We start from the raw sequence: 24,727 nt of genomic DNA, 5'->3' as shown, positions 1-24,727 counted from the left end.
GGTGGCAGGCTACAAATATTTGCAGAGCAATCGATTTAATGGAGAAAAATAACAAAGGCAAGGAGATTGGGAGTGCTGGGGCAGAGGTGTTGAGTTTTTAACAGAATAGCTAGGAAAGACCACTTCTGAGATAGAACATTCAAGAAAGGAATTACTCAGCCCTTGGGGGTCAGTGGTTGAGCGTCGACCTATGAACCAGGAGGTCTCGGTTCTATTCCCAGTCAGAGCACATGCCCCGGTTGTGGCTCCATCCCCAGTAGGGGGTGTGCAGGAGGCAGCCAGTCGGTGATTCTCTCTCATCATTGGTGTTTCCATCTCTCTCCCTTCCTCTCTTCCTCTCTGAAGTCAATAAAAAATATATTTGAAAAAAAAACCACACAGTAAAATTGGCTTATTTTTTTCCCCCATGTGTGTATACTGCTGTGATTTCAGAGAGGAAGGGAGAGAGAGGGAGATATAGAAACATCAGTGATGAGAGAGAATCATTGATCGGCTGCCTCCTGCACGCCCTCTACTGGGGATGGAGCCCGTAATCCGGGCATGTGCCCTGAACAAGAATTGAACCCTGACCTCTGGTTCATAGGTCAACACTCAACCACTGAGCCACACCGGCCGGGCACTGTACTTTTTTTTTTTTTTTTTAAGTAAAAATGTGAAAAACCCAGAGTGCGTGATTATGCTTATTGAGAACATAAAACCCCACCAGTGATAGTGGGCTACCAGGGATTCCTGATGAGAAAAATATCAATTGTCTTTTTTTTTTTTTTTAAACAAAAACTCACTGATGTAGTGACGAGGCTTGCAAGGAAGATGGAAATCATGCAACCTCAACCTTTACTCCGTGGGTGGAACCTGAGGCTCTGTGCCGAGGGGAGGGAATATTCCCAGTGATGGGTCCCCCAGAGGCTGTAGCTCAGCCCTCCGGTTCTGCTTTATGGTGCCCCCTTCCCTTCCTTGGCGTGTATGTGGGGTGTGTGACAGTTACGGCGGCCGAGGGAACCATAACTTTAAGTTCTGTGACTTTTCCGTGCGTAGAACCAGCCGTCGCGCTGGATTAATGTCATCCTTCGCCTTTAATTTCCACGTTGTTGTACGTGGAAGACTTACTGCGTATTTGAGTAAAAGCTCTGAGCTCATTTCTGATGCCACAGAAGCGATGGTGGCTGTGTGGACTGATGGTGCCGCTTACTGAACATTGTCATCAAGTCCAGGGAGGCTGACTGGGGAGAGTGGAGATGGTGGGCCAGTCTGAGGGGTGGTGCTATTTGAGAGTAGAAGAGACCCGGCCCCCACAATCCTCGGCTGATAACCATGTACTTTATTTTATTTTTAGAAGAATCGTCTATTGGTTTTTTTAACAATATATTTTTTTATTGATTTCAGAGAGGAAAGAGAGGGAGAGAGAGAAACATCAATGATGAGAGAATCATTGATTGGCTGCCTCCTGCCCACCCTCTACTGGGGATGGAGCCCACAACCCGGGCATGTGCCCTTGACTGGAATCGAACCTGGGACCCTTCAGTCTGCAGGCCAACACCCTATCCACTGAGCCAAACCAGGAAGGGCAGTTTATTGATTTTGAGAGAGAGAGGAAGGGAGAGGGAGCGATCGATAGAAACATCAATGATGAGAGAGAATCATTGATTGGCTGCCTCCTACACTCCCTCTGCTGGGGATCAAGCCTGCAATCCAGGCACGTGCCCTGAGCGGGAATCGAACCGGCAACCTTCTGGTCCATGGGATGAAGCCCAACCAACTGGGCCACACTGGCCAGGACGAAGCATGCACTTCAGACAGGAATTCTGATCTCAGCGCCGGTGGTTTCGTGAAATTGCCTCCCAGAGGGATTGGTTAAGGGAAGCAGTGACTCATTTCATGAAACTGGAGACACTTCCGGGGATGTCCCGGCTTCAGGGGGTCCGACAGAGAGGGTATCGCTGGCTCTGCACGTGGGGGCGTGCTGGGCCTTGTTTGGTTTTGAAAATCGGGCGGAAGAGGAATTTGTAAGTTTCCGGGAAGTAAGAGTGTGTGGTGTGAGAGGCCTGCGAACTCTCTGACATCGAATAAGGTTCAGATTGTCGTCATGCATGACCTTCAGACAGTCCTGTCCAGCTCACGTGGGTGTCTTTTTACATGTAACGCAGACAGAAGATACCAAGGCCTCGGGTCGGGGTGTTCAGCAAAGCGGACCCTCTGCCTCCTTTCTTCTCCGCTGGCAGATCGAGCCCCACGTTGAGAGTGAGGGCTCTTTCCCTGCCAGGATGCTCTAGTGACTCCAGTGTGGATCCCTTAGCCGGCCGGTGTGGCTCAGTGGTTGAGCATCGCCGACCTATGAACCAGGAGGTCACGGTTCGATTCCCAGTCAGGGCACATGCCCGGGTTGTGGGTTTGACCCCCAGTAGGGGGCGTGCAGGAGGCAGCCGATCCATGATTCTCTCTCATCATCTGTGTTTCTATCTCTCCCTCTCCCTTCCTCTCTGAAATCAATAAAAATGTATTTTTTTAAAAAAAGAATATGCATTTCCTACTTTCTGGTTGTACAGGCGCTAGACCCAAGAGGGTCTGGTCTGGGGAAGGTCTTTCCCATCCCATTTTGAAATGTTTTCTACCTAATTAGCAAGCTTGGTTCTCGGGTTCCTGAGCTGCCCGCTCCCGCTGATGGCTGGGGGCCAGACAGGCCCACCTGGGAGGGACCCGGGAGCATGGCCCTGTTGCTCCTGCTCCGCAAATGACGAACTAGGGGTGGGGAGTGGCCAGTGGGAAAGCGGAATGGGCCTTATCTGTGCTCTGATCAATGACTAAGATGGCAGAGGCCGCAGCCAGAGGGACTTCACTGAGTCACTCTGGACTTGCCACGCAGGGAGGAGCCCACGCACCACCTGAAACTGGGTATGCAAATGACAGGTTCCCGAAGGGAAAGACCTGGCATAGGATTTCCTTGTGGGTTGATATTCTTTTTAAAAAAAAATATATTTTATTGGTTTTTTACAGAGAGGAAGGGAGAGGGAGAGAGAGTTAGAAACATCGATGAGAGAGAAACATCTATCAGCTGCCTTCTGCACACCCCCTAGTGGGGATGTGCCCGCAACCAAGGTACATGCCCTTGACCGGAATCGAACCCGGAACCCTTCAGTCCACAGACTGATGCTCTGTCCACTGAACCAAACCAGTTAGGGTGGGTTGATATTCTTTTGCTTTCCTTTTTTTTTTTTTTTTTTAAGCAGGGTTATCTTTTCTTTTTATTTTCAGAAGCTCTGTGGAAGTGGTGATCTGAATGCGTCTATGACGTCCCACCAGTTTGAAGAACAATCTGTGAGTGACAGTCCTTTAAAACCAATAAACACGGCACGTCCCCGTTATAAATGTTTCCTGTTCCATGTCCGGGTCTGCATTGCTTTGCCTCATTTCTTTTTAAAGAATGCTCCACCGTATCCACTTACAAAGACAGGCCTCACAGACGATAGCTGGGAGAGATTAATTCAGTGTTTATTGATTTGGGAGCCTGGGATAGATTCTTCTAAAAATACAGAGAAGCTATGAAATCGAGTGATAACAGAACAGGAGACAAAGCCATTTTCAAAGTGCTTTGAAACACGGATGGGAACACTTCCCAAAGAAGACCGTCAAGGGCGACTTAGCCACAGGATCGATGAAGTTGAAGGTCAAGTAGGTGAACAATCAATTATCGCATCTGCCCTTTCTCTTTGGAGTGGCAGACATTGGGACTAGTGTAGATCTCAAGTCCCAAACTTGAATGGCATCCATTGAATAAGTATGTTCAAAACTAGACTTGACTTGGACTTGATGGCCTGTAAGGGTTGATGCATTCACTCCCACAGAGGGGAGTGGACAGTGCCGTGGGGAGGTGAGACTGTGAGGGTAAGCGGAAGAGACGCCATCGTGGGGGTCAGGGGATGAAAGAACAGCATGGAAAAGACGGGAGGGTACCGGACAGAGGCAGTGTGTCCCATGTGGACACAGACAAGGGCCATGTGTCCAATGGACGGGCGGGCTCAGTGGGTTATCAGCTGAGTGGTTATGTACTGAAATGATTTCCTTTTTTAAAATATATTTTTATTGATTTCAGAGAGAGAGGGGGAGAGAGAGAGAGAGAAACATCAATGATGAGAGAGAACCATGGATCGGCTGCCTCCTGCACGCCCCACCCTGGAGATCGAGTCCACAACCCGGGCATGTGCCTTGACTGGGAATCGAACCGTGACCTCTGGGTTCATAGGTCGACGCTCAACCACTGAGCCTCACCAGCCGGACTAGTTTTAATATATTTTTTTATTATTGATAGTATTACAGATATCTCCCATTTTCCCTACCTTTCCCCCTCTCCTCCCAGCCCCTTCCCACCCACCCACCTACCCCAGGTCTTCACTCCTCTGTTGCCCGTGTCCATGGGCTATGCATATAAGTATATAAGTTCTTCGATTTATCTCTTCTCGTCTTTCCAACCCCACATCAAAGTACGTCAGTCCGTTCCATGCCTCCATGCTCTGGGTCTGACTTTGTTGGTCAATTCATGTTGTTCATTAGATTCCACCTGAAATGTTTTTCTTACCCGTGGAGTTGATGGGGGTTGGTGAGAAGTAGGGAGAAGAGGTAAGACATTTCACACGAGTCTGGGAGCGGGGACACATGTTCCTGGGAACTGGTTTCATAAACTCACTTCTTTTTTTTTTTAAACATATTTTCATTGATTTCAGAGAGGAAGGGAGAGGAAGAGAGATAGAAACAGCAATGATGAGAGGGAATCACTGATTGGCTGCCTCCTGCACGCCCCCTACTGGGGATTGAGCCTGAAACCCAGGCAGGTGGCCTTGACTGGAAACGAACCCAGGACCCTTCAGTCTGCAGGCCGGTGCTCTATCCACTGAGCCACACCAGCTAGGGCATAGCCTCACTTCTGTGTGCGTTTTCCTGTCTCGGGCTCCACCGTGAGTGACTGAATAAAGCACCCGGCCCTCAGTGAGTAATGGGAAGGGTGACACAGATGTCACTGATCTCATTCTTCTCAGACAGTTAATACTGTGAGGGTGTTATCATGACTGCCTCTGAATTCTGACAGAATTCAGAGAACATGTTAACCAAGCAAGTGCTAGCAAGTCCTCAAAGTGAGTGAGAGGGAGCTCACTCTTTTTTTTTTTAAAGAAGTGATTTTATTTTATTATCATTATCATCTTTATTGATTTCAGAGAGGGAGGGAGAGGGAGAGAGAGAGAAATATCAACGATGAGAGAGCGTCATCGATCGGCTGCCTCCTGCACGCCCCACACTGGGGATTGACACTGCAACCCGGGCATGTGCCCTGACCGGGAATCGAACCGTGACCTCCTGGTTTATAGGTTGACGCTCAACCGCTGAGCTATGCTGAGGGCCCCCTGGGAGCTCAGTCTTAAAGACTGGCCCCACCCCCCGCTTACAGTTAGAAGTGCTTCGGAAATTCTCTCCCCAGACCACTGACCTTACTTCTCCACCCGTGCAGGCCCTCGGGGAAGCCAGCGACGGCCTGAGCAACCTGCCCAGCCCCTTCGCCTACCTCCTCACCATCCACCTGAAGGAGGGCCGGAACCTGGTCATCCGGGACCGCTGCGGTAAGGCCGGCTCCGCCTTGCTCTTTGTAGCCTTTCTCTCTGCCCTTGTGTCAATGTGGGTAGCCAGCCTTTCTTTTTTTTTTTTTTAACTTTTTAAAATTGATTTCAGAGAGGAAGGGAGAGGAGAGAGAGACAGAAACCTCAATGACGAGAGAGAATCATGGATCGGCTGCCTCCTGCACGCCCCCTACTGGGGATCGAGCCCGAAACCCCAGACATGTGCCCTGACTGGGAATCGAACCATGACCTCCTGGTGCATAGGTTGACGCTCAACCACTGAGCCACGCCCGTAGCCGGCCGGGTGGCCGACCCTTTCTCTCTCAGCACGGTTTGCAACACACAGGACCTCAACTCTAAGCCTCCCCAGGAACCAAGGCGTTTGCAGCAAATGATGTAAACATACTGAACCTTATTATCCTTTCTTAGTCGCCAATTAGGAATAATGATAATGATAGTCATCACCATATTCCGTTGTTGGAACTGAACTTGGCTCACCATGACGGCTTGATGCCCAGCCTATAGCAGCCGCACAAGGAAGTGTTCCCTCGGTCCTGCTTCAATTATCCGTGAGAAAGATGTGAATAATCCTTATTATAAAGTTACCCAACATGCACGTAGATGGCAATGCCCTCTGAGCCCCGCCCCCCTCCTTCCTGCCCCCAAATCCTTGACCTCACAGGAATATTGACCTACCCTATTGGCCACTGGGACTGTGTCTTAGAGCTGGTAGTGCTCATGCCAGCAGCCCTGTTCTCCAGGCCTCCTGTTCTGGGGAAGGTGCTCAGCTCCCCTTAAATCCTGGAGCATTCATCCCTGGAAAACAAGAGGCCTTGCCTTGGAGCCCTGTGTTCCCTTATTGTTAAGGCAGGTAGAGAGCAGCTTCCTGCTGTGGACCAGTGGAAGACTGGGTTGCTGGTGCCCTCTGGTGGCCACACTGCAGTATTGCAGAAGGGAAAGCAAAGTTCTTTGGAAGGAGTTCAGTGTAACTTGACCAGGGCCAGCAACATCACCTGGCTGTAGGCGGGAAGGCTGAGGGTCGGTGTGAGTTTTAGGCGATGAAGATTCGGAACCCATGCTTCCAGCAACCTGTTCTCCCTCTCCATTCCTGGCACAGGTAGAGAGTTGAGCATTAGTTTCTAGAACATTCCAGGAAGACTACATGGACAGGAAAAAAATCGTTTTCCTATTTGGTTTAGACCAGGGGTGGGAACATCCGGCCTGCGGGCCTTGGCCCGCGAAATCATTTGGTTGGGGAATGATGGACGGCAGGTAAGGGTCATAGACGCTGGACACAGACCACCCAGATGTGAATACCAGCTCAGATACCAGGTAGCAGTGACTGTGAGGACTCACCTGGTGTGTGTGTGTGCTCGTGGGGACTTGTGAGGATGTGTGTGGGGTGTGGGGTCACATGGTAATCTATATATATAAAAGCCTAAGTGACCATTATGACTGAATGACCCGTCGCTATGATGCGCACTGACCACCAGGGGGCAGACACTCAACCCAGGAGCTGCCTCCTGGTGGTCAGTGCACTCCTGCAGCCAACCTCCTGCAGCCCCTCCCCCTGGCCGGCCAACCTCCCATGGCCCTGATCACCGGCCAGGCCAAGGACCCCACCTGTGCACGAATTTGTGCACCGGGCCTCTAGTATACAATAAGTTTGTTTATACATTTTTTGTTGCTAAAACCTTTTTGAGTCTTACATCCTATTCTAAAGAGTTTCTCTCTTTGTTTTTGTACCTAGAAAGGCGTTGTGTGTCTCAAGAGAGAGGCACATTAGCCTAGTATTTATTCTCTTTTCTGCGTGGTTTGACAGTTTTCATTTATCGCTTTGATCTGCCCGAGTTTATTTTGATTTCTGGCCCAGTGTGGGGACTTAGTTTTACTTTTTTTACCAAATGGCTATTTAATTAACTAGGACTAAACTTTCCTTTCCCCGGTGATTCGATTGCCACTTTTTAATCGCACATTAAAATGCAGTACATATTATTAGGGCCCGCTTGGATTTCTCTTTGATTCCCGCAGATGTGTTGTTTTGTTCAGGGGCCAGCACCACACCACCGTTTAGTTGTATCGCAAGGTCACTCTCAATCCTTTTTATTTTGCAAATACCTGGGGTTGGCTTCACCTGGGAGTACCTTCTCTGAACACCAGGTGGCGTGAGACCACTGGGTGCTGGCCAGCGTCTCTGAAAGATGGTCATTCCAGAGCAAACCTGAAACTTGCAAAGATGCAGGCACTCCCCCCGAAGCACGGGTGGTTGGATCTCCTCCACGCGTTGAGGTTGGTAGCCTGCTCAGTGCCCAGCCAGCGAGAGGAGCTGGTATTTGAAACCTGTTTCTCTTTATTCCCTTCCCACGTCGATGCCAATCACCGTCCATCGGCCTTGTCTGTCCTCACAGCCTTCAATGCGTCCCCACAACCGAGGTCTTTCCTCGGGAGGTGTTTGTGGTTGGGCTTTGCTTTGGGACGGAGCATCCCGGCGGGTTGATGAGAAGGTCTAGAACTTTCTTGCTTCCTAGACCAGCAGTCGCCAACCGGTGGTCCGCGGACAACTGGTGGTCCGTGAGGTCGGAAAGGTTGGCGACCGCTGTTCTAGACCCAGTGACCTCTACCTTCAGAGGGATTTATGCCAAGGCCAAAGAAGAACGCTGGAGCAAAATGGGGCCATTTCCTATGTCCACTGCACGAAACAAATCGCCGTACACCCAACCCAAGATTATGGACTTTTTAAAAAATATTTTTATTGATGTCAGAGAGGAAGGGAGAGGGAGAGAGAGAGAGAAACATCAGTGATGAGAAAGAATCATGGATCGGCTGCCTCCTGCATGCCCCCACACTGGGGATCAAGCCTGCAACCCGGGCATGTGCCCTGACCGGGAACCGAACCTGTGACCTCCTGGTTCATAGGTCGATGCTCAACCACTGAGCCATGCGGGCTGGGCTGTTGACTTTGATTTAATGGAGCACTTCTGCCATTGGGGTGAGTGAGTCCCCTCTGTAACAGGTGGTTTGATGGGTGTTCATTGCTACACCGATGTAAGGGCACGCTGTGTTCCAATGGTCCTTTCTGCTCACGTTGTCTCGTTGGGTGCAATGTCGTCAGGGTGGGTTCTGCTTCAGGGTGTGTGGGTGTTTGGTTCAAGTTTAGACCTTGGCAGAAGAGCTTTGTTCATAGCGAAGAAGTAGGCTTTGCCTATCAACACCGCTTTAGCGTTCAAGGTAGTGGACTTTTAGTTCAAATTAGAAATGCTACTTTTTAAAAAACTACATTATGTAGTAAGTTTTCAGATATATGGATAGATAGAAACATAAATGCCCATTAAACTGATATGTATACATAGATGTGTGGGCACAGAGGGTGAACTACACAGAGAGGGGATCCATGAATTTCCACGTGTCCACGATCTACAAGTGGCTTCGTTTTGGCTTCAGCCACCACATTGGGCAGTGAGTTCTTTCTGCCGCTGGACCTTAAACGCTCACGGCATGCCCCATCTGAGGGCGGGTGCTACATCTATTGACTGTATGACTTGCTCTTGTCTTCCTTCCCCCCTCAACCCTCACTTGCTCATACTGCTGCCTCTCCCCTCCTTTTTGCTACGCTGGCATGCCTTCCGACTTTCCGTAGGTCCTTCTGTTTTTGATGTTACGGGGATGCAGGATGTCTCTACGCAGAACTCCAAACCCCTGTATTCTTCTGGGCACCTCATCGAGAGTAGGGGTGCGGGCATCTTCTCTGCTTTTATTTATTTTTTATTTTTTTAAAATGTATTTTATTGATTTTTTTACAGAGAGGAAGGGAGAGGGAGAGAGAGTTAGAAACATCGATGAGAGAGAAACATCAATCAGCTGCCTCCTGCACACTCCCTACTGGGGATGTGCCCGCAACCAAGGTACGTGCCCTTGACCGGAATCGAACCTGGGACCCTTCATTCCGCAGGGATGACGCTCTGTCCACTGAGCCAAACCCGCTAGGGCTCTGCTTTTATTTTTATTGATTGATTTGAGAGAGAGAGAGAGAGAGAGAGAGATTGATTTGTTGTTCCATCTATTTATGCATTCATTGGTGTGTGCCCTGACCGGAGATCAAACCAGCAACCGTGGCTAAGTGAACGGTGCTCTAGCCAACTGGGCTACCCGGCCAGGCCAGCCATACATCTTCTCTTCTCTTAATGTCCACCTCACCCAAAGCCAGTTTGGTCAGTAATCTGTTCACCAAATGGCCTATTTACTAAGTTTACCGAATGCATCCGCATATTGATGGTGTTTTTCTCTCTGCTGTTTGTGAAGTTCTCGCTCTTTTTATTTAGAAAGCTATTGGATCAGAGCTTTTGAAAAACAGCTTTGAAGGTCTCTGGGTCCTATTGGTAAATTGGTTGTGAAGACAGAACAAAAACAGGGTTTCAAATGCTATTTCATTTTGTCTCAGGCCAAAAAAAAAACAAAAGCACAAAAAGAGATAGAAGAAAGTGGACATGGCAGAGCCTAGGCCAGGGGTCGGCAAACTCATGAGTCCACAGAGCCAAATATCAACAGTACAACGATTGAAATTTCTTTGGAGAGCCACATTTTTTAAACTTAACCTTTTGCACTCGGATGTCGAGTGTGACGGGACACGGTTAGCATTAGAATAAAGGAATTGAGAAAAAAGCAAGCGAGTGCAAAGGGTTAAACTATATAGGTAGGTACATTGTTATTAACTTAATTAGGGTACTCCTAAGCTGGCCTAGGTGGCAGAGTCCAGAAAGAGAATGACTAAGGAGAGGAAAAGAGAAGATATTAGAGGGAAGACAGGTGTGGGGGCAGGGGGTTCTGAGAGCAGGGGAAGGAGGTGAAGTCGAGTGTGGGTGCTGAAGGATGTTTGGGGAGGGCCTGGTGCAGAGGCAGAGTCTGAAGGCCCTGGAGGACCCTACTCCCCACTCCTCCCTTATGCCCCGTGATTTATTTCATACAGGCTTTGTAAGCAATTAAGCAATTTTTGGTAAAGCTTTATACAAGGTTAAAATAAACAAGTTGTATTAAAATGGGCAATTTCAGATCACTGATCCCATTGTAAGTAGGTCGAGAATTTTCCAGTCTGGCCGGCATGGCTCAGTGGTTGAGCATCAACCTATGAACCAGGAGGTCATGATTTGATTCCTGGTCAGGGCACATGTCCGGGTTGCAGGCTTGATCCCCGGTGTGGGGCATGCCGAAGGCAGCCGACCCATGATTCTCTCTCATCATGGATGCTTCTGTCTCTCTCCCTCTCTCTTCCTCTCTGAAATGAATAGAGTGGCCAGATTATTATGATCTCTGAACGCATAATAATCTGGCTACTCTGTGTGTGTGTGTGTGTGTGTGTGTGTGTGTGTGTGTGTGTGTGTGTATTAGAGGCCCAGTGCATGAATTCGTGCATGGGTAGGGTCCGGCCAGCCTGGCCAGGGGAGGGGACATGGGCAGTTGGCCGGCCTGCCTGCTGGTTGAATTCCTGGTCGAGGGGACAATTTGCATATTAGCCTTTTATTATATGGGATATACACTGAGTGGCCAGATTATTATGTGTTCAGAGATCATAATAATCAAGCCACTCAGTGTGTGTGTGTGTGTGTGTATGTGTGTATATATTTAAAATAAAAGAATTTTCCAGAGCTTCTTTCAGAAATTGGATTTTGGTCAATTTCTCGGAAATTATTACATTACCCCTTCGTGTCCCGTTAGTGGATGCCACCGGCTTGGAATCCCGCTAGGATCGAACCTACTTCTCCTTCCCTTCAGGAACAGAGATTTTGCTCTACAAGGAAAAACAGAGTTTCTTCTTTCCCATGTGACCAGGAAAAATGCCCTCTCCATTTCCAGGATGCCCACTGTGATTTCTGAAGGGGGGCGGTTAAGAATGCAGCAAGCACTTGGCCGCGGTGCGGGCTGGAACTTACTGCTTTAGCCACTAGAGGGCAGCAGCTGCTGCTCAAAAAATCTCCTCCAGGGGAGAATGAGGCCCTCAAGTAATATGGTTCCTGATGACTCTCCTGAGGATCGATTTGAGTTGCTGTGTGTCCTTCTCACTGAGCTGCCTGTTATTTTCATCCAGTTGAACCGGCAGAGTGCTCTGGCATCCTCAGTGCGTCACCACAGGCTTGGAGTAGGGTGGTAGCCAGGAGTTATGAATACTTAGTGATATGCAGGCTTTTTTTTTTTTTTTTAAAGATTTTTATTGATGTCAGAGAGGAAGGGAGGGGGGGAGAGAGAGATGGAAACATCCATGATGAGTGAGAATCATGGATCGGCTGCCTCCTGCATGCCCCCCACTGGGGACCGAGCCTGCAACCCGGGCATGTGTCCTTGACCGGAATCGAACCTGGGACCTTTCAGTTCGCAGGCTGACGCTCTATCCACTGAGCCAAACCGGCTAGGGCTGATTTTCAGTTTTTTGTACTCGTTCCATAGAAACTTATCTGGCCACTGGGTAAAGCTAGCAACGAGACTACTGGTCCGCAATGTGTTAAGTTGCCAAAGGTGATAGAGTCGCTAAAAGGGAGGTCTGGGGTTTAGATCCCCCGTTCCCGTCTTAATTCGAAGTTTATTCATTCACGTGTCACCTATCTGTGGTACATCTACCATGCCTATTGGGCAATTCTGGGCATAAGATTCACCTTGCAGAGCTTTGAATCAGAGAGGTTTAATATTATGTTCATAGGTGGCCCCAGTCCAACATTTTCGACGTTAAAATAACGTTATGAGAGCCCTAGCCGGTTTGGCTCAGTTGATACAGCGTTGACCTGCACCTGAAGGGTCCCAGGTTTGATTCTGGTCAAGGGCACGTACCTCAGTTGCAGGCTCCTCCCCGGCCCTGGCCCTGGTCGGGGCTCATGCAGGAGGCAACCCATCGATGTGTTCCTCTCACATCGATGTTTCTCTCTGTCTTTCCCTCTCTCTTCCACTCTCCCTAGAAATCAATGGAAAAATATCCTCGGATGAGGATTTAAAAAACAATAATTAATAGTAATTACTAAATAATAGTAATTTTATGAAAATGGAAAGAGTAGAAATTGAAACAGTGTTTGTTGTTGTGGTTGTCTGTCTTTAACGCAGCTCTTGGCAGAGTTGAATGTCTTAAGTCCAGTGGTCGGCAAACTCATTAGTCCACAGAGCCAAATATCAACAGTACAACGATTGAAATTTCTTTGGAGAGCCGAAAACCGACTTCTGCGCATGGGCCACGAAGTTTCAATCGCACTGTACATGCGCGCCCGCACGTGGGATTTTGTGGAAGAGCCACACTCAAGGGGACAAAGAGCCGCATGTGGCTCGCGAGCCGCGGTTTGCCGACCACTGTCTTAGTCTATGATGTGGCGCTCTGAGTGAGAAAATAAAATGGTCAGGAGCCTTTCCCAGTGGCTTCGGCGGCATACCCCTCTCGCTCCGCGGGGCAGCATCTGTCGAGGGGAACATTCCGTGTGAAAGTCTGGGTTCTCACGTCGGGGGTCTGGGGCCCCCTTCTTCCACGTGCCCCGTGCCCCGTGCTGTGTTATCTCAACTCCCAGGTTTCCCTGCTTCCGCCGAGTTCTTCTGCCTTCTGAGTTATAAGCTGCCGCCAGATTTATATTTCTCCAGCTTGGCCCCGATCCCTTTCCCCTCCTGCTCATCAGCAAACCTGAATTCCCTTCCCTCCTCACCCTCAAATCATTCCAGATGGACCGAAGGCTTACGTGTAAAAAAAAGAAAGAAAGAAAAAAGAAAAACTACAAAATCAGTGGGAGAAACATGGCTGAGCTCATTTAAAATCTCGTAGAGGAAATTGCTTCTAAGCGGAATGTCCAACTACAGCGCCGTAAATTTGGCCAGAATTTGACCAAATAAAACCGAAAATTACTTATTGCAAGAAGTAAGGTAAACTTAAACAAATTATGACGTGATCTATATAGCCGATGGCTGATTTCCATAATGAAGAACCCACTCAGATTCATAAGCACATCATGAACCGTACACCCATAGAGAAAGGGGGAGGGGGTCTGAACAAGAATTGTCTGGACCAAGAACTAGAAATGTAGGTCACTACAACATGATTTACTCAAATGTGAGAAATAGAGAAAAAAGGCAATACCATTATTTAATTGTTGTTGGTTTTACTTTTATTTTTCAAATATATTTTTATTGATTTAAGGGAGAGGGAGAGAGAGATAGGAACATCAGTGATGAGAGAGAATCACAGATCGGCTGCCTCCTGCACGCCCCCTGTTGGAGATCGAGCCCGCAACCCGGGCATGTGCCCTGACGGGGAATCGAACTGTGACCTCCTGGTTCCTAGGTCATCGCTCAGCCACTGAGCCACCTCGGTCGGGCTGTTTCATCCCTTTCAGAGTGGTGTGCATGTGTTACATTTATTAAAATAGTAAAAAGAAAGAGGAAGGAAAGAACAAAACCACCGACCTCTATCTCTCACAGAACAAAAACTCCACTCCTTCTTTTGTTATTTCAGGCCGCTCTGGCCTCTGACTCCCATCCGCCTTTTCAACTTCATTTCTTGTCTTATTTTCTCCCTTCATTTCTGGATCAATGGAAATGCTTGCCTGGCGCTGTACGGATCTCACCACTTTGTTCTCCGTCCCCTTCTGCCCTTTCCTGCCGGTCCCTCCTGCTCAGATGGCCTCTGCCCTTCTCCGCTTGTTCAGATCCCCCCCCGCAGTTCAGCTCCCATCTCTCTCTCAGCCTCCACTGGCACCCGGCTCGACTCATCTCCCCCGACCCTGAGCCGGCATAGCTTCCAAGTTCAATTCCATTGTGACACATTCCTCTCGGGCTCTATTTACAGTCCGCCTGCTGCCCACCTGGTGCAGAAGAGCAGGGCCCGGGGTTGATTTTCCTCTGCGCCCCCTCCCGGTGCGGGGCACCCAGGCACCCTGTCACCTGTACACGTGGGTGGCACGTGAGTGATGTCAGCAGGCCTGACAGGTGCAGAGTCGGGGAGACTTGATCCGTATAGTGTCACTGAGTCTGAGCAAGAAGGACGACTGTCCCACGCGTTGTCAGGAGTAAATGGGTCCGGCGTTGTTGGGGGACCGGTGAATGGCTAATACTAGAACCATAGTGTCTATTGGGGATGGAGCAGGAACCTCTGGCCACTGATGTTGAAGGCCTTGGTGGTCTATTTATTTATTTATTATCCTCACCCGAGGATATTTTTCCATTGATTTTTTTAAAACTATATTTTTATTGATTTCAGAGAGGAAGAAAGAGGGAGGGAGAGATAGAAACATCAATGATGCAAGAAACTCACTGATCGGCTCCCTCCTGCACGCTCCCTACTAGGGGTCGAGCCCACAACCCAGGCACGTGCCCTTGACCGGAATCGAACCTGGGACCCTTCAGACTGTAGGCCGACGCTCTATCCACTGAGCCAAACCGGCTAGGGCCATTGATTTTTTTTTTTAAGAGAGCGGGAAAGACAGAGAGAAACATCGATGTGAGAGAAACACATCGATGGGTTGCCTCCTGCACGCGCCCCAACCAGGGCCCGGGCCGGGAAGGAGCCTGCAACCCAGGTACAAGCCCTTTACCAGAATCGAACCCGGGACCCTTGGTCCGCAGGCTGACGCTCTAACCACTGAGCAAAACCGGCTGGGGCAGCATTGGTATTGGGAATGGGAGGGTGTGTCACTCCATGGGGTCCACATGGCAGAATCCGTGGCAGCCCCAGCCTGGAGGCACCGTCACCGGCCTCTTAACATCTTTCCCCTCCCCAAACCCGACCCTTCCTCTTTCTGCCCGAGAGCCTCATTGTGGACGGAGCAGCTCCCCGTGAAAGAAGGTTAAAGTCCCCCCATTCAGGTGTCATCGCGTCGTTTGTATAATCTGGGAGCCGCATTTCGGAGCGGCCGACCCCTTTTCAGAGCCGGCCTAGTTGAGATGTTTCATCCCTGACAGCCAGGCACTTAGTCTCCGAGAGAAAAAAAAAAAAAAATCACCCCGCTGCCCCCCCTTTCTCCGATTTCCCCCGAACAATTAACGCCACGCTGGACGGACCCGACACCCCCTTTCCTTGTCGGGCTCCGTAAGCCCCGGTCCCCTCTTCGATGAATCCCAGACATTAATATTTTCTTTCACGCGACGGCCGCCATTCACCCGTGAAACAGTTTGGACATTATGTGGCTGTCAGGGTGCCTGGGGATTACCCAGTGTGCTTTGCCGGGGAGAAAGGGGTACCAGGGGGCCCGGGTTTGAGATGTTTATTTGGAGAGTGCGCTGACAAGCGTGAAGCCCTGATCCCACAGTGGCCATTTCATTTAATTAAAGGCCTCTTTTTATTATAGTTTTCCCCTCCACTTTATATATATATTTATATAGATAGATACCAGAATGATGGTTCCAGCCTGGCTTGCAGGGGGTGGGGCGTGGGGGGTGCACATCGCTCACTCGCTGGTGAGGATTCAGTGGCTGTGAATGCGCTCATTTTTACAATCCCGCCCAGAACTGCACTTAACTTGGCGTGTGTACGTGTGTGTGTGTGTGTGTGTGTGTGTGTGTGTGTCCGGGTTTAAACTAAAGGCGGCTGACTGGGCTTCTGCGGGCCCCGTGTTGCCAAACTCACAGTGTGACACTTGACCGCGTCTGCGTGGATCTGTGTCGTCTCATTTCTTTGTGTTAAAGTTGGTAGCCCGGCGAGATCAGAAGACGAACGTCACAGTGATCGATCCCCGTGCAGTGAGGCTTGCGATACGATGTGCACATAGCATCTTGCTTTCCAGGGACGTGGCTTTGGGTGAAAATAGTTGGGAAAGGCATTGCCTTTATTTTCCACTACTTTTTAGTTGGGCAGCGAAATAGAAACGTGAAGAAAAAAAAAAAAAAGGAGTTAAAAAAGTAACCGATTCCAGTAATTGATGATGGGTATAACGGTTTGGCCCATGTTAATGACAGAGTAACTTCTTTTAATTTTTGATCGAATATGCTTAGGCTATTGGGCTTGCTGATAATATCAGGAATTCACTTCAGTACCCATGGAGGGAATACTGTGGTAAATCAGGGGTCTTTGTGTACTTACTCATATTCTGTGTCTCACAATTTTGTTTAAATAGATTTTTTGTTGATTTCAGAAAGGAAGGGAGAGGGGGGAGAGAGAGAAACTTCAATGATGAGAAAGGATCATTGATCGGCTGCCTCCTGCACACCCCTCACTGGGGATCGAGCCTGCAACCCAGGCATGTGCCCTTGACTGGAATCGAACCCAGGACCCTTCAGTCCTCAGGCCGATGCTCTATCCACTGAGCCAAACTGGTTAGGGCTGTGTTTCACGATGAATTATGATATTCTAACCCCAAATTCGAATTTTTTTCCCTTCCTTTGTAGCCATCCCAGCTGGCTTTTCGTTCATGCCCTCTTTAGTCATAACTCACCAGGTGTTAATGCACGTGTGTTCCTGTCTCTGTTACGTGTCCCAGGCATGATGGCATACTTGCATGCATGTAACCCACATGCACAACACATAACCCGTGCATCATGTTTGCAGGCCTTCCGCTCCTCCCCCGCCCCCCTTCTCCATTGATCTCAGAAGTGTGGAGGAGGGTCCGTCATCAGCCTTCTTTTCTGCTTTGGACACCGTGGCTGGAAGGACCTTATTCATTTCTCTTGGCGTCCGTTTCAAAGCTCCCCGGGAGGGGCCGGCAGGTCAGGGGTGCCGCCCGGGCCAGCGGAGGGCCTGGCTGGTGTGGCGTTCAGCTGGCCGGGGCCGAACAATGCTCCCTGCTTCCCTGCAGGTGCGGGAGGCAGCAAAGAATGGCAACTTTGTCCATTTAATCTCTCCCTCCCCGTGCCCCCCCCCCCCCTCCCCCCGTTCCAGGCTCGATCCCCTTGCCCCATCTTTTGAGCCAGGGGGTCCCAGAGATTGATTTATTTATTCTGATTACGTTCTGACATACAGGGTTCTGTCGAGTCCACCATCTGGCCAAATGTTTGGGGAAAAAAACCACCACAAACAAAAACACACCAAAAAATGGTTTCTTTTCCCTTTTCACGGCCTCCCTGCCATTCTTAAAGAGGGGTGGGCTTCTCCCCAGGACTCCGACGTCGCCAGTGGATTTTATTGCGGGAATTTTGGGGGGCAGTATAGGGATGACATGCCCACAATGAAACAACACAGACAGAGCTCAAGGAGCCCATTTATATTCCACCACGGATGGCAGAGACGAATCCGTCATTTACCCCAAATTGTTCCGTGTGTCCCTGCTCCCCACCTCCGGGGCCGGCAGGGTCTGCCCAGGGACAGATTCGTTCTGGGTGCGTGCGATGAAACGCTTTGAGCCCGGAGAGTGTGGAAAGAAACTTGACTTAATGGAGAGATCCCAGGCGTTCACATACATTTGAGAAAAAAAAATAAAAACCTGTCTCACTCGCCTCTCTTCCTCTCTTAAAGGCACCAGCGATCCCTACGTGAAATTTAAGCTGAACGGGAAGACGCTGTACAAAAGTAAAGTCATATACAAGAACTTGAACCCGGTCTGGGATGAGATAGTCGTCTTGCCAATACAGAGCCTTGATCAGAAGCTCCGTGTGAAGGTAAATGGGTCACAGATGGCTTTCCGATCTGCTCTCCCAGGCAGATCTCTGCCCTCTTCCAAGTGAACCTCCCCACATTAATTCTTTTATTGTTCGTAAGCGCTGGCTTAAAAATCCTAGCATGGGAAGGGTTGTCTAGAGGCCTTGCCGACCCATGAGATACAGACTGTACAGAAAAATCCGCGTAGAAACCACATCTCCATTGATTGTACTGAAACTTACCGGATGTGGAAGAATTATGACCGGCAGTTCAGGAGCGACGCGTACTTAAAGCCTCCCTCATTAGGAATAACTTTATACTTAATAGAGCTTTAAGCTACTGGTTGTAAGCATTAATTGCTCTAACATCTGGGTGAAAACTGCATGAGTTGAGTGCAGGAGGAGATTGCTATAGAATATTTAGCAAATTTCTGTTTAATTGGCAGACCTGCTCACCATGGAAAATACTAAATTTTAATGAGAGCCCGTTTAAGACGACGGAGAGTAGTCCATTGTGCATAACGTCTGAATGCATATGAACACTGCCTTCGAAGTATATTCTGCTGCTGTTTTGGGCAGAATGGGCAAGTTAGAATAATTTTCTCCTCCCCATCGGCTTGGCTAAATTCCTCTTGAACTGTACTATGCAAATTGTTTTTTTAGAGCTAGAAGACTGAATGTAAAGTTCTCAGCCTATTACATGTATGAATAATTTGACAGACGTGGTTTAGCTCATTCACGTGTGTTCCTGGCCCCCTTTTAAGGTATATGATCGAGATTTAACGACGTCTGATTTCATGGGCTCTGCATTTATCATCCTCAGCGAACTTGAGCTTAACAGGTATTGTACTTTTTTCCTTCTAATAGTTATTAATGAATTTCAGAGGGAACTCAAGATCATGTTAACTGGCATTTGTTTAGATCAAATGACAAAAAAAGTCTGCATATATGAAAGAGGGCCGAACGTGTCCTAGATGAATGATTTTTGCTTTTCAGCTCCCAAATGTACTTGTCAGATATTAAGCCCTCCATCATAGATGCTACAGTGTGCATTGAATTTTTCACTCTCACTTGTTAACATTCAGGTTTCTGTTCACCTACCTGACTTAAAATTAAAACTAGTGTTTACATTTTATTGGGGGGAGAAGGGGAGAAGCAGTGAACCAGCTGTTGAATGAGGCAATGCCACACAATTTCTCTACCTTGAAGGTGATTGTTTTATTTTCTGAATTTGGTGCTTTTTAATCTTGTGTCTAACCCTTATTCAGAGAGAGGAGGCTTTGACCATGGGTTTCTGATGCATTATAAGATGACATAGGACTGCCAGGAAGTGCTAACATTATTTGTTGGTTTTATTGATTTTTTGTTTTGTTTTTTTGCTTGTAGAACAACTGAACATATTTTAAAATTGGAAGATCCAAACAGTTTAGAAGATGACATGGGCGTGATTGTGTTAAATCTGAACCTCGTAGTAAAGCAGGGTGACTTCAAGAGACATGTGAGTATCCCCATTTTGTTCTTTTTGAAATCCTCCATTGCCTTCGCCCTTGGGTTACTGGGCTACCAGATGGATTGATCCGTCTTGTAATTGTTTTAAGGGGGAAACAAATAATTTAACAGAGACTTAAAGAACTTACTTGTGGTTCCTCTCTTTTGGATCTCGGAAAGAAAATCAGTTAAGAATTCTCCCGCCCTAACCAGTTTGGCTCAGTGGATAGAGCGTTGGCCTGTAGACTGAAGGGTCCCGGGTTCGATTCCAGTCAAGGGCATGTACCTTGGTTGCGGGCACTTCCCCAGTAGGGGCTGTGCAGGAGGCAGCTGATCGATGTTTCTCTCTCATCGATGTTTCTAACTCTCTATCCCTCTTCCTTCCTCTGTAAAAAAATCAATAAAATATATTTAAAAAAAAAAAAGAATTCTCCCTATTTGGGCTAGGGATATAGATAATGCTGCTATGACTGAAATGTGTATGTTGCTCATGGTTTGCTTTTAGCAGATCATCTGAAACACATTTTTACTAAGTGTTTTTACTTAGCATCTTCTTAGGTACTAGATAACTTGGGTATTGTTCAGTTACGAAAAGCAGTTTCTAGGATTTAATTATTGCGTTGTCCATTATTAAGGCGACCAAGTATATATTAGAAGCATTTCCGTTTCTTTCTCTTTTAGCCACCGAGTTTTTTTATGGAGAGTTCTTTTGGGAAGATAGAGATTTTCATGTTCTGCCGTCCGTTATATAGAAATTTCTAGTTAATGCACAACCGGGTGCAGATTCCTGTAACATCAACAAAGCTTTGGGTTTTATGGTTGGGGTTCTGTTGTTTTGAGCACCTATGGGAATGCAAATAGTAATCTTATTTTCTATTCAGAGCATATAGCGAGACTCCAAGAATTAAAATAGGAACAAAAAGCATCTTTGGTTGTCACTTGTTCGGAAGGTATTTTTGAAGCCAGCCGAAATGCCTACTCGAAAAGGGATGAAGCTGTGTGAACACTGAGCGTGTTTCAAATGGGGCATGTGTATAAATTAGGCCTCCATTAATGCTTCTCGAATTGAGTCACTGGGGTCGGCGACAAGCATATTCTTCATTTTGACATCATCTGCGCTTGTCGTTGTAACTTATTTTCATGCTGAAAATCATGACTGATTTACTGGTGACCTGAGAGAAACGGCTTCAGGAAGCAGGAAAACAGCCCCGGGACTTTTCAGATGCCAGAGGGTCAGCTAAATAGTTGCTATTTTTAATTCAAAAATCGTCCGCGGCTTCTCTGGATGATAACGGAGAAAAAACATCCGTCGCTTTTTAAAAAAGTGTCAGCGTTCAGACTTGAGGCCTCTTTAAAGCTGCCATGTGGATGTTGAAATGTCTCTAAGTTGCTGTTGAAAATGAAGCTATTCTTCTAGCTGACATAATGAAGAAGGAACTTTCTGTGGCTTCCCTGAGTCTTGACAGTGTTGGCACTGGAGTGAGTGGCACTGGGACCAGTCCCTTGAGCTGGATGCCAGGTTAAGATAACATGGAATGTAAGCCAGTATCATTTGCCACATGGGTGAGCAATTGCTAGCTGACATGTTCTAATAACTTCTTGCATGTGTAAGTGGGGTTTGTAAAGTTGGATAATTTCCCCATGAAAACACTTGCATGTTTAAGCGGCATAATAGCTGCATATTTATTCCCCTTGTACATTTTTCTGTGATATATTAGATTATGCTTAGCAGTGATACTGACCCTTACAATATATTTAAATATTACCAAAGTTTGGAGTTTGAAAGTAATGCTACCTTAGTTAAAAAATTTATGTCAAATGGCAGAGAAATTAATATTCAATACAGCTTGAGTTTTTTTTGTACAAAGCATCTCAAGGAATATCTTTTCAGAGTCCTAAAAGTAGCCACACTTGGCTCTCCTATTTTTAAAAAAATATTTTTTTTATTGATTTCAGAGAGGAAGGAGAGGGAGAGAGAGAGAGAAACATCAATGATGAGAGAGAATCACTGATCGGCTGCCTCCTGCACACCCCACACTGGGGATCAAGCCCGCAACCCAGGCACGTGTCCTGACCGGGAATCGAACCACGGCCTCCTGGTTCCTAGGTCAACGCTCAACCACTGAGCCACACTGCCCAGGCCCCACCTGCTGTTTTTGAGAAATTTTCAGGCTGGATATGTGCGCTCTCACGTACTTTTCTCATTTTCTTTGTTCTTTGCCTGTCTGGCAGAGGTCTAGTGTGCAACATACTTACTTTATATATGTTTTATGTGGGTATTATAATGCAGGGAAAATACCATGCCTGCTCTCATTCGTTCCAATTGGTCGTTTTGTTTTTCTGTTTCTGTACTTGATCAAAATGTACCCCTGCAAGGAATATTTTATCCCGGGCCATGGGTAGTTATTCAACTCACAGTGCCTTTTGGATATAAAAGGAAATGTCTGAGGATTTTTTTATTTTTATTGAGTTTAAGTTAATATTTAAGTCTTCTTATATTGGGTTTTTAAATGGGAATAATAACACGAAACTGGAAAGACAGTGGTTTATTGATAGGGAATATTTTGTTTATAAATTTCCATTTTACTTTCACGTGTGAGGGAGAGATTTCAGTTTGAATTCTCAGTGTTGAACACACGTATTTCTTACCGTCATCATTGAGGCAACCTCTGTTGCTCTCGAACCAAGCTGAAAAAACCTTAACGTGTGCAGCATGTCTGTGAATTGACCCTGAGGCGTGCGTTGCTGTGTATGTGGGCCGTGTGCAGTGAGAAGGTAAGGCAGTGAATGGCCGGAAAGCTGACCGACCTGGAATCCCTTTTTCTTGGCAAAAATAGGATTGGAGTTAGAATTTCAGCCTCTGGCACCCGACTCCCTGGGTTTGAATCCCGGCTCCCACATTTTCTAGTTTTGAGAAGTTAAGTGAGCAGGTCAAATTCACAGACTCAACCAACGCCTCTCAGCGACAATTTCCTCATGAGTGAAATGGGGATAAAAAAAAAAGGTTATTGTACAGAATGGCGAAGATTGAGACGATCAGATACAGAGCTTGGCATGGGGTAGGCACTCTATATGGGAGCTTTCATATTGTAGTAAGCAGACAGTAATATTCATTCTGCACTTATATCCATATCCATTTTATATGACTCATGATTATTATGGAGATCAACAGAATCATACGTCAAAAGGCCCTAAATAGCCTTGTGTACCTTTAAGATGGTAATTAATTTTGGTGTGTGTTTTGGGTTGAAATACTTGTCAATGTGTTACTGGGATAATACTAGAAAGAACTGATTTTAGCACCCAGGTTGTAGTATCTACAACTCTGTGTCACGTGCTGAATGCTGAACTCAGAGTTTCACCAGCAGAAGTGTTTTTAAATAAAGAATATTTTCAAGTCACTTCTGTATCCCACGTCTCTAGAATTTAAGTGGATTTCCCCCAAAGACTTGTTTATTGTCTGGTTTCTGATTTACTGGGAAGATGTATTGGTGGTGTGGACAGGTCATTTGCCTAAAGGTATTTTTTCCTTAAGCAATCATAATCAATGTGGGCTGCTCCATTAGATTCATAATTGAGTTGTAATCTCCCAAATTTACCCGAGTTTGAACATCCAGTTAGGTGGCTAACCAGCCACAGTACTGGGCCGTGATGGAGGGAATGAGAGGATTTTGCTTGGAGAGAATTTTAATTGTCTACACAATTCAGCAGCCTTAGTTTTTAGCATGACCAACGAGGACTCCAAAGAGAGAGCCGTGGAGAAATTCTTACTGTTCAGAAATTTTTTCTTCCCTCCCTCAGAGCTGTGTTGGCCTATTTTTCTTCCTTGTGTAGGAATGACTTAGATTTTTTTTTTCCTGTTTTTGGAAAATTGAGACTTAATTTGTGCAGGTCAATGGAATTATATTTTATCTAAAACTCTGGAAACCTAAACATGAACTCACACTGTCCATGGATTTCTTTACATATTTTCGTACTATCACCTGAGTATTTCAAATAGGGGAACTCTGCCTTTTAGAGGGGATCCTGTACTGTTTTAAGGCATTTCAAAACATAAGCGTAAATGGACTCCTACGGATTGAGCAGTGTTTCTGTGACCCTTGTTGAAAGCACTGTGAGGAGATGGTGTAAGAACCACCGATTCGTGATTCTTCTCCGTTTCTAACGGTTTCCTTGCTCACACGTGTTTTCTCTGTAACCTCAGAGAAGGCTGGGATGTCCGTCATTCACATGTCAGCTTTACCATCTGACTAATAGAATGATATCTTTGTGTGGCTAATTAATGATTCTGTGTCTCTCTTTCGTTTTGCCATTCTTCACCATTCCATGGACATGATCCTCAGCGTTGGTCGAATCGGAAGCGGTTAAGCGCAGGCAAGGTAAATACCACTGTTGGTTTGTTTTTTAATGCATTATTTACATCATTGGGTTAGATGTTCGTCTTCATTACAAATACAAACGCACATGTGATTCATGCCAACGACCCCTCACACGGACCGGGTTCGATTCCTCTCACTGCTGTTCGCAGGAGGGACACAATCTCCCTTTTGAAACTTCACTTCGTAAGGGCACAGCCAGATGTTGGAACTCACTGCCCCTTGCTTTGGTGGTGACATTTTATATGTCCCGGCCACGTTGGAACGTTCCACTTCATTAAGTTCAGATTATTTGGGGTGTCCTGCAGCGAGATGGAGTCTTTTAGGAAGTTGCTGACCGTTAGGTAGAGATTAGCTTTGGTGTTATAGGGACAAAGGAAATATAAATTAAAAGGATTTTGCGTGTTTTATAACTTCTGAAAAACACACAAAACACCACTTACTGTTTTTTTGGTGCGATTTTTTAGGTATTTCTTAATACCAGTACTGGTGATGTTTTTACACGGTTAGTTTATACTTAAGCAATGATATCCACGGCTGTCCAATTTGTAGAAAAGCATGGGTACCCGGGTAGAAACGCATTATGAGTTATCAGGTTATTAAATTAGCACCTTGCAACTTAAGGGACTGAATGCCTACGTGAGTGTAAAACGAAACCAACAAAACATTTTTAAAAATTATAACTTCGTTCAGCAGCTGGGCTGCTTTGTTAAAGAGAAATACCCAACATAGGGATGGCGGTGG

At 47.0% G+C, this 24,727-nt stretch overlaps 1 protein-coding gene across 3 annotated transcripts in view; it reads left to right on the top strand.

Moving 5' to 3' along the window:
* MCTP2 (multiple C2 and transmembrane domain containing 2) overlaps positions 1–24,727 on the top strand; it is a 146,287-nt gene that overhangs the window by 32,779 nt on the left and 88,781 nt on the right. For all 3 annotated transcript variants that reach the window (XM_054713240.1, XM_054713242.1, XM_054713241.1), the window contains exons 3-8: positions 3,250–3,312; positions 5,495–5,603; positions 17,998–18,140; positions 18,884–18,960; positions 19,506–19,617; positions 23,951–23,986. In XM_054713240.1, coding sequence (XP_054569215.1) covers positions 3,250–3,312; positions 5,495–5,603; positions 17,998–18,140; positions 18,884–18,960; positions 19,506–19,617; positions 23,951–23,986 — 540 coding nt within the window. The remainder of the gene's footprint in view (positions 1–3,249; positions 3,313–5,494; positions 5,604–17,997; positions 18,141–18,883; positions 18,961–19,505; positions 19,618–23,950; positions 23,987–24,727) is intronic.

The sequence above is a fragment of the Eptesicus fuscus genome, chromosome 25 (assembly GCF_027574615.1).
Source record: "Eptesicus fuscus isolate TK198812 chromosome 25, DD_ASM_mEF_20220401, whole genome shotgun sequence".
Taxonomy (NCBI): Eukaryota; Metazoa; Chordata; class Mammalia; order Chiroptera; family Vespertilionidae; genus Eptesicus; species Eptesicus fuscus.
The sequence above is the reverse complement of the archived record's forward strand: the minus strand, read 5'-3'. Positions and strand labels throughout refer to the sequence as shown.